The 14708-nt window shown below is 43.7% G+C and overlaps 1 protein-coding gene across 1 annotated transcript; it reads left to right on the top strand.

The window, feature by feature from the left end:
• The first annotated feature begins 12871 nt into the window (after positions 1 to 12871).
• Positions 12872 to 13423, top strand: tmem275a (transmembrane protein 275a). Its single transcript, XM_078219428.1, has one exon. The coding sequence runs from the start codon at positions 12872 to 12874 to the stop codon at positions 13421 to 13423; it is 552 nt and encodes a 183-aa protein (XP_078075554.1).
• Positions 13424 to 14708: the final 1285 nt, after the last annotated feature.

Raw genomic sequence — 14708 nt, 5'->3', positions numbered from 1 at the left:
TTCATCTTCTTTCACTTTTCTGTGAATAGCAGTGATAAAAGAACAGGAAGGCTATATGGAAACAGCTTTAAGGGGAGGCTATGGCCTAGTGGTATTATCACTAGTATATTAATCCAAAAACTCTGCTAATGTTCTGGGGATCCGGGTTCGAATCCTGCCATGGCAGATGGTGGAATTTGAATTCAATAAAAAATATCTGGAATTAGGAATCTACTGATGACCATGAAACCAATGTCGATTATTGGAAAAACCCCTCTGGTTCACTAATGTTCTTAAGGAAGGAAATCTGCCATACTTACCTGGACTGGCCGACATGTAACTCCAGAGCCACAGAAATTGGTTGACTCTCAACTGCCCTCTGAACAAGGGCAACTAAGGATGGGCAATAAATGCTAGCCAGCTAGCAATGCCCATGTTCTACAAATGAATAAAAAAAGCAGCACCAAATCCTTTAATTAGTCTTAAGTGGCCATTAACTAGTTTAATCAGCCACCCATTCCACCTCAATGAAAATGACCCAGGGGCAGGATAGTATTGGGGAATCAGCTGGCAGGCTGGTGATGCTACTTTTAGCACCTACCTGCTTCTAATTCCAACCCCAACAGGGCCTAAAAATCAATCCCTATGTTTGTGTGAACTTGCATTTATATTGTGTCTTTTAACATAAAAGTGTTTCAAAGATAAATATGAGGAAAACCAAATGCTGAACAATGTAACCAAAATCTTGCTCAAAAGAGTTGGGTTTTGAAGAGATTTTTAATGGATGCTGATAAAGTGAATTGGGAAGGTAATTCCAGAGAGTCCGATCCAGACCTTTGAAGGTGGTTCCATGAATGGTGGGATGAAGACCAGAATGGATGGAATAAAGGTAGAGGAAGGGAATGTTTGGAGAGATGACAAAGATAGAATGAGTTCAGTCCATCGAGCAATTTGAAGATGTGGTGAGGATTTAGAACTTAATGTCTGGGTGTGGCTAGGGGAGTTAGGAAACTAGTGTCAGCCATCAAAGGTAAGGGTGAAGAGTAAATGGGGTTTAATCTAGTTGAGAATGTGTATACAGTAGGAGTTTTAACAACACCAGGTTAAAGTCTAACGGGTTTATTTGGTAGCAAATGCCATTAGCTTTCGGAGCGCTGCTCCTTCGTCAGATGGAGTGGAAATCTGCTCTCAAACAGGGCACAGAGACACAAAATCAAGTTACAGAATACTGATTAGAATGCGAATCTCTACAGCCAACCAGGTCTTAAAGATACAGACAATGTGAGTGGAGGGAGCATTAAGCACAGGTTAAAGAGATGTGTATTGTCTCCAGACAGGACAGCCAGTGAGATTCTGCAAGTCCAGGAGGCAAGCTGTGGGGGTTACTGATAGTGTGACATAAACCCAAGATCCCGGTTTAGGCCGTCCTTATGTGTGCGGAACTTGGCTATCAGTTTCTGCTCAGCGACTCTGCGCTGTCGTGTGTCGTGAAGGCCGCCTTGGAGAACGCTTACCCGAAGATCAGAGGCTGAATGCCCATGACCGCTGAAGTGCTCCCCCACAGGAGGAGAACAGTCTTGCCTGGTGATTGTCAAGCGGTGTTCATTCATCCGTTGTCGTAGCGTCTGCATAGCGTCTACATCTCCACATCATGAGAATGTGTATGGCAGTATTGGACAATTCGAAGTCTATGGAGCCTAAACGGTTGAAAGTCCTCAAATACCAAATCATTCCCGTCAGGAGGTGATGAAAGCCTGTTTGAGAGTCGAACAGGGCAAGAGCAGGCATTGTTGCTGAAGTGGTCTTTATGACAGAGAGAGTCTGCAATTGTAGTCAGGGTCAAATAGCATGTCAAATTTAAAAGTTCAAACAGAGGGCAAAGGCAAATCAGTGGTAAGGGAGATGAATTTGTGATGTGATCCTAAACCAATGGGTTCAATCAACCTAATATCGAGGTGGAGGAAATTCCCAGAAAAACAGAACTCATTTTGGGATAATCCCAATAATTGAGCTTCCTTTATCCCACCTAATTCAAGATACATTTTTTTTTCACATGCACTCTCGAGTCTGACTTAGCAAGCATCATTCAGATGTTTTATCAGTACGTACAAATGTAGTGTTAGAGTCTATTCACACTGATTGTCCGTGTGTTTGGGTTAAATTCTCCCCTCATTGATATGCCAGCATTTCCCCTATCACTCAGTAATAGATGTTTCAGGGCTTGTTGGTTTGATCCTAACACCAAAAATGAATCGTGACTTTTTATTTTCATAATAAATCCATAACAGCAACAACACGCATTTATAGAATGCGTTTAACATATCCCAAGGCACTTTACAGGAATGTAATCGTCAAAAAACTGACACAGAGCAAAGAAGGAGCCATTAGGACAGGTGATCAAAAGTGTGGTCGTAGAGGCAAATATTAAGCAGCCTGTTAAGGGAGATGAAAGAGATTGAAGGGTTTAAAGAGGGAATTAAAGAGCTTAGAGTATAAAAAATAACCTTTAGTCTCCTATACTGTAGGTATCTGATAACTGCAAAATGGTTCCTTAATATCTCTTTTCCTCAAGCTTGGAACCAATAAATTACAATGAATTCTGCCTGAGAATCATTGCATTGATTTTCATGTGCATTGTAATGCATGCTTGAAAAATATAGGGGAAAAATGAGTTTGCAGAGCAGCTCCATTTAGCAGCGCCACTTAGAGTTACCTTCAATGGCCCAGCAGGCAGTGGGATGGGCTACTACTTTTATGACCAGTGTAGCATTCTTCAATGCTCAGCCTTGGAGAATCAATGTAAATCTGTGTAGTAGAAGTGGTACTACGCAAACAAATGTCCCTTAATGTGCTAGAAACATAGAAAAACTACAGTACAAAACAGGCCCTTCGGCCCCACAAGTTGTGCCGAACATATCCCTACCTTTTAGGCCTACCTCTAACCCTCCATCCTATTAAGTCCCATGTACTCATCCAGGAGTCTCTTAAAAGACCCTATTGAGTTTGCCTCCACCACCACCGACGGCAGCCAATTCCACTCACCCACCAGCCTCTGAGTGAAAAACTTCCCCCTAACATCTCCCCTGTACCTACCCCCAGCACTTTAAACTCATAGCAGCCATTTCCACCCTGGGAAAAAGCCTCTGAGTGTCCACCCGATCTATGCCTCTCAACATCTTATATACCTCTATTAGGTCTCCTCTCATCCTACGTCTCTTCAGTAGGAGAGGAGACCGAGCTCCCTCAGCCTATCCTCATAAGGCATGCCACTCAATCCAGGCAACATCCTTGTGCTGTGATGCTTTTTCCTGCAAGTCATAAGAATTTAATACATAGAATGGGAAAACGCTGCTTAACTCACCCACCCTATTCCTTTTGTTGGAGTAAAATCAAAATTAAAGGATACAAGATGGTTACCTGGCACAAAATGGACTCTGGGAAAAGACATTAAGATGTGCTGACTTGGGCACAGACATTGCACAGCAAGTTAAAACCTGTTAGTGTCTAAATTGCTGCAGGAAACAGATCAGACCTTGAGGCACCTTAGCTTGAGATAAAAGCAGGACCCAAAACAATGAGTTTTTGTAACGAGATCAGTCTTTGATGGGGGAAATAAATGCATAAATGTATCTACTCTATGTATAATGATGTGTTAACGGCTAATGTCCATACTTGTCCATTATTTGAAAATGTATAAAAGATGCTCAACTGCCATTTTAAAGTTGAGAAGGTGACTGCGCGCACTGCGGAGAGCCCAGCGCTTCTCCCAAAGCTTTGTCCGATAAAACTGCGTGTTGAATCTTTAAGTCTGACTCTGAGTGGTGATTTTCCCACAACACTTTCAAAGGCTTTTAAGCTGTTGTGGGTCAGCCTTGCTACCTTCAAATGACATTTTCTAATGGGTGCAAATGCTTGCTAAACAATAGCATCAAAATCAGGCATGGTAAAATGACTGTGATGTCCAATCCTCCATTCCACATTTCTACCAAGTCAGGATTGGAGACTTGCAAAGTTTGCTATTTAATCTCAAACAAGAGGAACTGGGGGCAGCACTGTGGCACAGTGGTTAGCACTGCTGCCTCACAGCACCAGGGACCTGGGTTCAATTCCGGCCTTGGGTCACTGTCTGTGTGGAGTCTGCACGTTCTCCCTGTGTCTGCATGGATTTCCTCCGGGTGCTCCAGTTTCCTCCCACAGTCCAAAAGACGCGCTGGTTCGGTGCATTGGCCATGCTAAATTCTCCCTCAGTATACCTGAACAGGCGCCGGAGTGTGGCGACTAGGGGATTTTCACAGTAATTTCATTGCAGTGTTGATGTAAACTTACTTGTGACACTAACAAATAAATTAAAAATACATAACAGTGGATGGTTTTGTTTTGTGGTTTGAGAATGCCAAGAAACTGGATTTGGACAAGCTGATTTGATTGAAGGTTGTGACTGTCAGTAAACAGAAGATGCCTTTCTAATATCTTTCAGAATGATGACTTTGCCTCAGCTAGTTTATAATCTTGTGACATAGCTCTTTGAAGTGGTCTAGATTATATCAATTAGAATTTAATCCTGTGGATGCCAATGTTTCATCAGCTACATCCCTTTAAAAATCAATTATCACTTTGCATTCCTAATGTTTCTGACCAAGAGAGAGAGGGCAAGCCATGTGTTCCCCGATGTGCCAATATTATTTGCCAAGAGGTCTGGTCTGACTGATGTCACCTCCTTTCTCATAGAGCAATATTTCTTCTTTCTCCTTCACGGCATGGCTGGAATGGGGAATTCACCGTGTGGTATCCCGGGTGTGAGGCTCAATACTGGGCATTGAACACCAAGATCAGCAGCAAAGTGCCAGCACTCTCTGCTGACCTCAACGAAAGTTGCTCACAAAGACCTAGCGATCTCTGTGGTATGAATTTCTCTTTTCTCCTTGTCAGCCAAAATCTGGCGCCAAGCCAGGGATTTCCAGGTGTCCATCAGCAATGATGTCATCAATCAGGATGAATAGCCAATCACATTGACGTTCTCCCACAGACTGAAAACCAGGGAATAAAAATCACTGCATCATTCACATTTAACTTAAATTTCACAGTGAGTGAAATAAACACTTGGGGCATGCTAGAAACGGAAATAGCATAAACTGGCTGGTTTTAAAAAAATATAGTCTTAAGAATATTTTTTGTTTAATAATTTAAATTATTTTTAAAAAAATCATAATCAAGACCTTGGACATTGCACAAATATAAAATTAGTTTTTCAGGGACAGAGAGGTTTTTCATCAGTAATTATGTTAAAAAGCTGTTTGATGGCACCGCAACAGCGCGCTTCACGCTCATGTAGCTCCACTGCCTGTGATGTCAATTGAAGAGTTCAGATTATTCAAATGTAACAGATTTATGGAAACGCTGAAGCATGTTTGTGAAACTCTCTCTGGAATAAAGGGCCACTCTAGCCCCAGTAGGAACAAACCAAATGGCAGTCTGTAAACTCTGCTGCACGTTATTTCCCAGACTGCACATAAAATAGGGCAGGTGCCCACACCTTCCCACCCACCCCTGAACTCACCCCCATAAAACGGGGAGGGCATCAAAATCGGCATCCCTTCCATCATTTCAAATAGATACTGAAGCGTTGATTGGGATGTTACCGAGCCAATTGACACTGATAATTTGCTGCCCATGCCATGAAATGTTTGGATTGGGCAGTGGGGCAGGCGAGGACTTTTTACCTTCCTTCTTCGAAGGGGATGAAGAAAGGGTGCGTTGAATCTTCAGGGGCTGCCCTTTGTGGATAGAAGGCAGCCCCCCCACTAAGATTGAACATTCCCCTTCTTCTTAACCTCCCCTTGCCTTATAACCAACCCCCTCCATCTCTCAACCCCTCCCTGATCATCTGAATTCCTTCCTTCCCTCTACCTTGGACCTACCGGTTCTGTGACCCCTGGGCCTTCTTACTCCTTCTCTCGTAGTCCGGGCTAACTCGCTCTTGGCACTGCCGGGACTGATGGAGCTGCTGGCCATTCGAATTGGTTAGCAACTCCAGAGTGTAGGTCTTCCTCCCCAGCGAAGGGTGGAGGTTTCCCCAACACTGACCTGGTTAAACCCACAACAGCAGAGGGTGCGCTTCACGCTCATGTAGCTCCACTGCCTATGGCTGTGGGACAGGCCACTCCATGCCAGCTTTACATCTGTGGGGGAGGATGTAAGCTGTCATTCATGCCATGTCATTAGTAGTGGAGAAACCACATATACATCAGCGAATGCAATGTGAGCCTAGTGTGAGAACACAACTGTTCCTGGCATCTGGATGTGGGAGTTACAATGCTGTCAAAAACACAGATACTCATTCGGTGGCACAGTGCTTAGCACTGCTGCCTCACAGCGCCAGGGACCCGGGTTCAATTCCCAGCTTGGATCACTGTCTGTGTGGAGTCTGCGCGTTCTCCCCGTGTCTGTGTGGATTTCCTCCGGGTGCTCCGGTTTCCTCCCACAGTCCAAAAGACGCGCTGGTTAGTTGCATTGGCCATGCAAAAATTTTTCCCTCAGTGTACCCAAGCAGGCGCTGGAGTGTGGCGACTAGGTAACTTCATTGCAGTGTGAACGTAAGTCTACTTGTGACAATAATAAATAAACTTTAACAACGGTTTGCCTTTTGATATTGAGGCAGTAGCACAAAAATGAAAGTTTCCTGTTAGTTCATTGATTACCAACTGCAGTTTGTGGCTGACTTGAACGAAGCATCCTCTGGAGCGGTGTAGAATCACTGACAACTATTTGAGATTTTCATGTTAAATGTGCAAATATGGACTCCAGAAGTCGCTGTTAGTTTTACACAGTAATGGTGGCAAAAAGTGACAATTTGGCTCTTATTACTATGCAAAATCCATGCCATTATGTTCCAAAATGTCACAGGGTGAATAAAGAGCCGAAATGGACAAACTCACACACCTAAGCTTAAGTTTATTTATTAGTGTCACAAGTAGGCTTACATTAACACTGCAATGAAGTTACTGTGAAAATCCCCTAGTCGCCACACTCCGGCACCTGTTTGGGTACACTGAGGGAGAATTAAGCGTGGCCATTACTCTTAAGCAGCACATCTTTCAGATTGTGTGAGGAAACCAGAGCACCCAGAGGAAACCCATGCAGATACGGCGAGAATGTGCAGACTCTGCACAGACAGTGACCCAAGCTGGGAATTGAACGCGGGTCCCTGGTGCTGTGAGGCAGCAGTGTTAACCACTGTGCCACAGTGCCACCGACCTGTAAAAAGTTTAGTTTGAATTTCTCTGGCAAGATATAGACTGATAACCAAGATAAACAGGGTAGGACTGTAATGACTGATGTACAGAAGAGGAAGATGTATTAAATATAGCAGGTCATGTCAAAGTAGAATCTAACATTTAAAAGCATAGAGAAAATGCTGGAAAATCTCAGCAGGTCTGGCAGCATCTGTAAGGAGAGAAAAGAGCTGATGTTTCAAGTCCAGATGTCCCTTTGTCAAAGCTAAAAGGCATAAAAAGTGGGAGATATTTGTACTTCTTCATCTGTCACAGTTTACCGTCTGATTTCAGCTTCTCTGCCGTTTGGCCAGTCACACCTTTTACTCTCTCCATTAGCAGCCTTTCCCCTTGTTTTTGTGGCTATGACTCACCTTTCATTCCCTCACACTACAGTATAAATACCTCCCACTTTCCATGCCTTTTACCTTTGACAACATAAGAACATAAGAAATAGGAGCAGGAGTAGGCCATCTAGCCCCTCAAGCCTGCTCTGCCATTCAATAAGATCATGCCTGGTCTGATAGTGGGTTCAGTTCCACTTATCCGCCCGCTCCCCATAGCCCTTAATTCCCTTAATGGTTAAAAATCTATCTGTGACTTAAACAGATTTAACGAGGTAGCCTCTACTGCTTCATTGGGCAGAGAATTCCAAAGATTCACTACCCTCTGGGAGAAGAAGTTCCTCCTCAACTCTGTTCTAAATTGACTCCCCTGTATTTTGAGGCTATGTCCCCTAGTTCTTGTTTCCATTGTAAGTGGAAATAACCTCGCTGCTTCTACCCTGTCTCGCCCCTTCATTATCTTTTATGTCTCTATAAGATCTCCCCTCAACCTTCTAAACTCCAGTGAGTACAGGCCCAGTCTACTCAATCTCTCCTCATAACCTAACCCCCTCATCTCCGGAATCAACCTGATGAACCTTCTCTGGACCCCCTCCAAAGCTAATATATCCTTTCTTAAATAAGGGGACCAAAATTGTACACAGTACTCTAGGTGCGGCCTCACCAGTACCCTGTACAGTTGCAGCATGACCTCCCTGCTTTTATACTCCATCCCCCTCGCGATAAAGGCCAACATTCCATTTGCCTTCTTGATTACCTGCTGCACCTGCAAACTGAGTTTTTGTGATTCATGGACAAGGACCCCCAGGTCCCTCTGCACAGTAGCATGTTGTAATTTTTCACCGTTTAAATAATAGTCCAGACAAAGGGTCATTTGGACTTGAAACGTCAACTCTTTTCTCTCCTTACAGTTGCTGCCAGACCTGCTGAGATTTTCCAGCATTTTCTCTTTTGGTTTCAGATTCCAGCAACCGCAGTAATTTGCTTTTATTTAAAAGCATATGTTGAAACTGATAGCACAATTATGGAAAGTGACTCACAAACAATCTGATTCAGAATTTAAATCCATTCCACTAATAATGTAAAGAAATGATTAGCATGTAGCACCATTCAAGTGTTGCAAGCACCTCACATACAATTAATTACTTGCAAATGTAGTTATCATTGTCATGTAAGTGAATATGGCGAACATAATGGTTGAGAAATTTGATGACCCCACTCCTGTATACAGTGAAAAGGCGATGAATCAATCTCAGATGACTTGACATTCCCGATAAACCCATATCCTTTTTATTTATTAGAAATATGTCTATCTCCTTCTTGAAACCATTCAGCGATTCAGACTCCACCGCGCTATGGGGCAGCGAGTTCCACAAATTCACCACCCTCCGCTAGAAGTAGTTCTTCCTCTTCTCAGTGTTAAATCTACCTCAGTGTTAAATCTACCATCCATCGATTCTGTCTACATTTCCTGCTGCCTCGGCAAAGCAGCCAGGATAATTAAGGACCCCACGCACCCTGGCCATTCTCTCTTCCACCTTCTTCCATCGGGAAAAAGATACAAAAGTCTGAGGACACGTACCAACTGACTCAAGAACAGCTTCTTCCCTGCTGCTGTCAGACTTTTGAATGGACCTACTTCGCATTAAGTTGATCTTTCTCTTCACCCTAGCTATGACTGTAACACTACATTCTGCACTCTCTCCTTTCCTTCTCTATGAACAGTATGTTTTGTCTGTATAGCGCGCAAGAAACAATACTTTTCAATAATATATCAAATCGGAAAAAAATCAATCCATACCTGTGACTTGTTTGAGATTGCCCAATAAGAGGAAACATTTGGTCTATATTTACTTTATCAATCTCTTTTAAAATTTTATATATCTCGATCAGATCCCCTGCATTGAAGATATGACTGACGGCATCGTGCATACCTGAAAACAGCACACTAAACAGAAAACAGTTACAGGCCCAAATTTTACGTTATCTCCCTTGACTGGTTCTGAGGCAGGGGAAGTGTAAAATTGTAAGAATGGGATTCCCTCCGGGATTCTGCCTGGCCAGTTCTGACCATGATTTTACGCCCAGACATGCAGGGTCTCTGAGTGTAAGCCTGCTTTTGCCCCAGCTAAGGCCCTTAAGTGGCTACTTAAAGGCCTTCTCCTGCCCGGCCTCAATTTTTAAGTTGGCAGATGGATGGTAGATCTGGCACAGTAAAGCCAAAATTGACCTAAGTTTGATCTCAGGCGGGAAGTGTGAAGTGTGGGGGTGGGCAGCACCACCGCCATCAGAAACACCCCGGTGATATCCCGAGCTGCCTCTCTGCCAGCCAACCTGACTGCTGTCCAAGGTAGGACGTCTTCCAGGTGATAGGCAGACGTCCTGCCTCCTGCCAATCATGCTCCTTAAAGCGTGAAATGGCATTGAGTCTGAGTAGATGTGTTTCCTGCCAGCTTTCCGAGCTCCCACTATCCTGAAAGTTATGATCAGAGTTTTTTCCAGAGCTAACTCCCCCCTTTTTACAATACAGAGCTCTGGTCTTTTGTGAAGTCAGGTCATTGTGGGGTGTGAACAATTTTAATAAAGATCTTTTTACTTCTTTACTGTGTTTTCATTTGACATTTGAATCTGTTGTTTTTAATGTAGACTGAGTTTCTAGGCATATGGGAAAATGCATTCATGTGGGATAGTCCTTGGCTATTGTGAGTTTGGAGGTGACATCCTGGGACTGAACTCATTGAGATTTTTCTGTACCTGCATGCAAATAGTTATCCACCCAATATGGTGGGTGGATAAGATAATGCCAGCCAATGATGCCAGCACTGATCTTTCTTGATGTTGCAAGGGTCAATGCTACAGGACAAGTAAGTGCCGCTGGAAGAACCTCTTTGGCATCCTCCTGCTGTGCCTAAAAACCTGGGTAACTACTTCATAGAGTCCCTGTCGTGTACAAGGAGGTCATTCAGCCCATCAACTCTGCACTGATTCTCCAACAGAGCATCTTGCCCAGGCCCACCCCCTGCATCCTATCCCTATAACCCCATGCATTTACCCCACTAATCCCCCTGACTGTAACATCATGGGACACTGAGGGGCAATTTAGGATGGCCAATCCATCTAAGCTGCGCATTTTTTGACTGTGGGAGGAAACCGGAGCACCCAGAGGAAACCCACGCAGACATGGGGAAAATGTGCAAACTCCACACAGTCACCCAAGGCTGGAATTGAACCCGGATCCCTGGCACTGCGAGGCAGTGGCACTAACCGCTGCACCATAGTGCCAGCTCTTTGGGGGTGCAGCTTTTCTCCCAGAACCCTGCTTGAACAGGAGGGGCTGATACAGGAGAACAGGTTTTTAAATTGTATTGCTTACTGGTCCAGGCCCCTTGGCCAATCCTAGACCTCAGTGATGGATCCCAGATGGAAGTAACTGGATCTCTCTCGGTGTAACTGGATCTCTCTTGTTTCCCCGGAGGATCAACGGAGGGTGACCAGTAGGCCACCTATCACCTCCCCCCACTGCCACAATCCCCCTTTGGAATTTTGGGGCCAATCACAATTTAGAGTTTCCACATAAGTACAGGCCTTATTATATCATGCAAACCCATAAGTTGTATGAATAGTTTCAGAATACTTTGCAGTAGAAATGCAACTTGACCGTACTCAGTCCTCATAAGTCAACAGCCATGTCAATCCAGAACAAAAGAAAATCCTCTTAATCAGTTTGAAGATATACGTGTATATCTTTATTGATTTGCAAAATCTGCTGAGTATACAATTCAGTACACACAATTTGTTGTTCAAATCTGTGCTTGCATTTCAGACTTTAATGCATGATTTTGGGGATGTAGTCTTTTATCACAACTGCCTTGAGTAAATATCTGGTCTTTCCATATTATACTATCATTCATGAGTATAACAAGTAGGCTTACATTAACACTGCAATGAAGTTACTGTGAAAATCCCCTAGTCACCACACTCCAGCGTCAGTTCGGGTACATTGAGGGAGAATTTACCATGGCCAATGCATCTAGCCAGCACGTCTTTCGGACTGTGGGAGGAAACCTACGCAGACAAGGGAGAATGTGCAGACCGTGACCCAAGCCCGGAATCGAACTTGGGGTCCCTGGCGCTGTGGGGCAGCTAATCACTGTGCCACCGTGAGGCAGAAACCAACAGTGGGAGGAACCTTGATTCAATCAGTAACTGACAGCAGCTCACCAAAATTACACTAATAATTAAGAATAATACTTTACCACTCAGATCCCCTCTATGCAGTTGGCAGTATTAGGTGTACTAACCCAGTATCCTATCAATAATTAGTAATAATTTTTATCTTTTGCCAGTATCCCTCAATTACATTAAAAAATATATATTCCATTTCTCCTTCTGCATCAAAGAATAACAAAGAACAAAGAAAAGTACAGCACAGGAACAGGCCCTCCAAGCCTGAACTGATCATGATGCCTGCCTAAACTAAAACCGTATGCACTTATGGAATCCATATCCTTCCAGTCCCACCCTATTCATGTATTCGTCTAGTTGCCCCTTAAATGCCGCTATTGTACCTGCTTCCACCATCTCCCCAGGCAGCACAATCCAGACAATCACCACCCTCTGTGTAAAAAAACTTGCCTCGCACATCTCCTCTAAACTTTTTCCCAGACACCTTAAACCTATCTCGCCTAGTCCTTGACTTTTCTACCCTAGGAAAGAGCATCCACTCTGTCCATGCCACTCATAATCTTGTAAACCTCTACCACCCCTCAACCTCCGTCGATCCAGTGAGAACAAACCGAGTTTATCCAACCTCTCCTCATAGCTAATACCCTCCAGACCAGGCAACATCCTGGTAACCCTCTTCTGTACCCTCTCCAAAGCATCCACGTCCTTCTGGTCGTATGGTGACCAGAATTGTACACAATATTCTAAATGAGGCCTCACTAAGGTTCTGTGCAGCATGACCTACCAATTTTATACTCGATGCCTCAATCGATGAAGGCAAGCATGCCGTATGCTTTCTTGAAAACTTTATATCTTTCCATCATAGAACTTTATTTTTTAGTTTTTTATGGAACGCTTAATAAATGTGGATTAACAAGTTGTACCCTGTATGCAATAATTGCAAATTGAACTGTACTTCATCCACATGTGCCTGAATCTGTTAATTAGCTGATATATATGCTTTTTGTTTTCACAGCTAAGGCAATTAAATGCTGTTCTAATATGTGACTTGGAGTGGGAATGCTTTAGTACGTCCTCCTAATCGAAAGCATCATGTTCACCGACAAAACTAGCACTGCGGTACCTCAGAAGCCTGGGCAGAAGAAGACCAGGCCTCAGGGCCTTCCGTCTCCAGCTCTTTGTTGTGCCTGTGGGCTCTGTATCATGTTGGCAGGGATCAACATAACTCTCGTGGGAGCCTTTGCGTTTGGTACCTTCTTGCCGGTGAACAATCCTCCCATCATCATTGGGCCCATCTTGCTGGTGGTTGCCTTCACCTTCTTTGCTGCCTGCTGCATCTGCAGTCGGAGACCTCCAGCCCACGGCCAAAGGAAGTCCAAACCTGGCTCCAACATTGGCATTATCAAACCGGGTCACGCCACTTTTGAGATTGAGACTAGTGAGCACACAGTGCAAGACACGACTGCAGTCCAGCTCAGCCCCACAAACTCACCGGTGTCTTCTAAGAAATCCACCCCAGTCCATGAAAACTCAAAGACGTGCAAACTCTTTACAATGGATGGCAACAACCCTGGAGCCAAGTATACAGCTGGCGCTGAGGCGATACAACTGAACCTACCCCGGGACGTGGGCTCATCATCATAGAACTGGCCTGAGCTCTGAGTTCAAAACTACCCTTACTGTACAATGTCATGGCTAAGTCTCTTGAACCTTCCACCAGCAGAAACTTGTGTTTAAGTTTGAACAACCTACGCTGCAGACCGCATCAACCTACCTTTCTGTGTGAACTGCAGTCACCTTCATGTTTACAATTTATTTTATTTGGACAGTGACATTTTAAAGTCTCCTGCTGTCTTCTGAATGTGAAACGTACGCGGGCCAGAAGCGATTCAGTGAAAATGCTTCTTTTTAAGCAGAAATTTGACCTATGAAAACAAAAGCACCGTCTGACTGTAACTTCACTGAGCCCCAAATTGTGAGACTGTCGCAAGCATCTTTGCAAATTACCAGTGACCTGATGATAAGGTCTAATTGATTGCTTGAGCAGTGTATGGACCATAAACTACGTATGCCAAAAGTACAGATTTTTGTCACCAGATGTGCATTTTTCTATCCCTTACCCTCAAAAAGAAATTTGGGACAAGTTTATTTTAATTCAGATATAACTAATTTAATAAAATATTGTGAGAAGATTAACTTTGTAGACAGAGATACATATTTTGGCAAAACCCATTTCCCCCCTGTATGCCTCAATACTCATTTTGAACCCCTTCATTGGTTTATGCACTGTATAAATGCTCCCCTCGTGCTGTATTGATTAAACCACCGGAGCAAGGAAGCAAATATTCAGGGCTGGAGTAAGGTGACAATGCATTTGCTTTATCCACCTCTCCTCCTTGTTAGCCTCATTGGGATATTAACAGCAGCTAGAGATCTTTAAAGGAGGCATTCTGAGGGAATGGGAACTCTGTATTTGATTGTCCACAGTAACACTGTGATATAAACAATGCTACAAAGTAATTGGAAAGGAAGAGAAGTATCAAGCTTTAGCCATTGCCAATCCAAAGATGTGCGGGTTAGGTTGATTGGTCCATGCTAAATTACCCTAAAATGTCAGGGGCGGTCGAGCAGGGCAAATACATGGGGTTATGGGGATAGGGCCTGAGTGGGATTGTTGTTGGTGCAGTCTTGATGGGCCAAATGGCCTCTTTCTGCACTGTAAGGATTCTATGATTCAATCGGCCTTTAGTTTATGATTATGAATCACATATTTATTATTGAAGGGATGGGGATAGTTGTGAAGGTGCTGGGGAGTTTTGTTTCATTTAGTTAACTACTTCTGTGAGCAATCTTTCCAATCTTGTCATTGTATAAGGCACATCTATCCACTGTATCGTCAACACAGAAACAATTTCAAATAAATGTTTTC

This window comes from Mustelus asterias, chromosome 8 (genome assembly GCF_964213995.1).
Source record: "Mustelus asterias chromosome 8, sMusAst1.hap1.1, whole genome shotgun sequence".
In the NCBI taxonomy this organism is placed as follows: Eukaryota; Metazoa; Chordata; class Chondrichthyes; order Carcharhiniformes; family Triakidae; genus Mustelus; species Mustelus asterias.
This window is presented reverse-complemented; position numbering and strand designations above follow the sequence as displayed.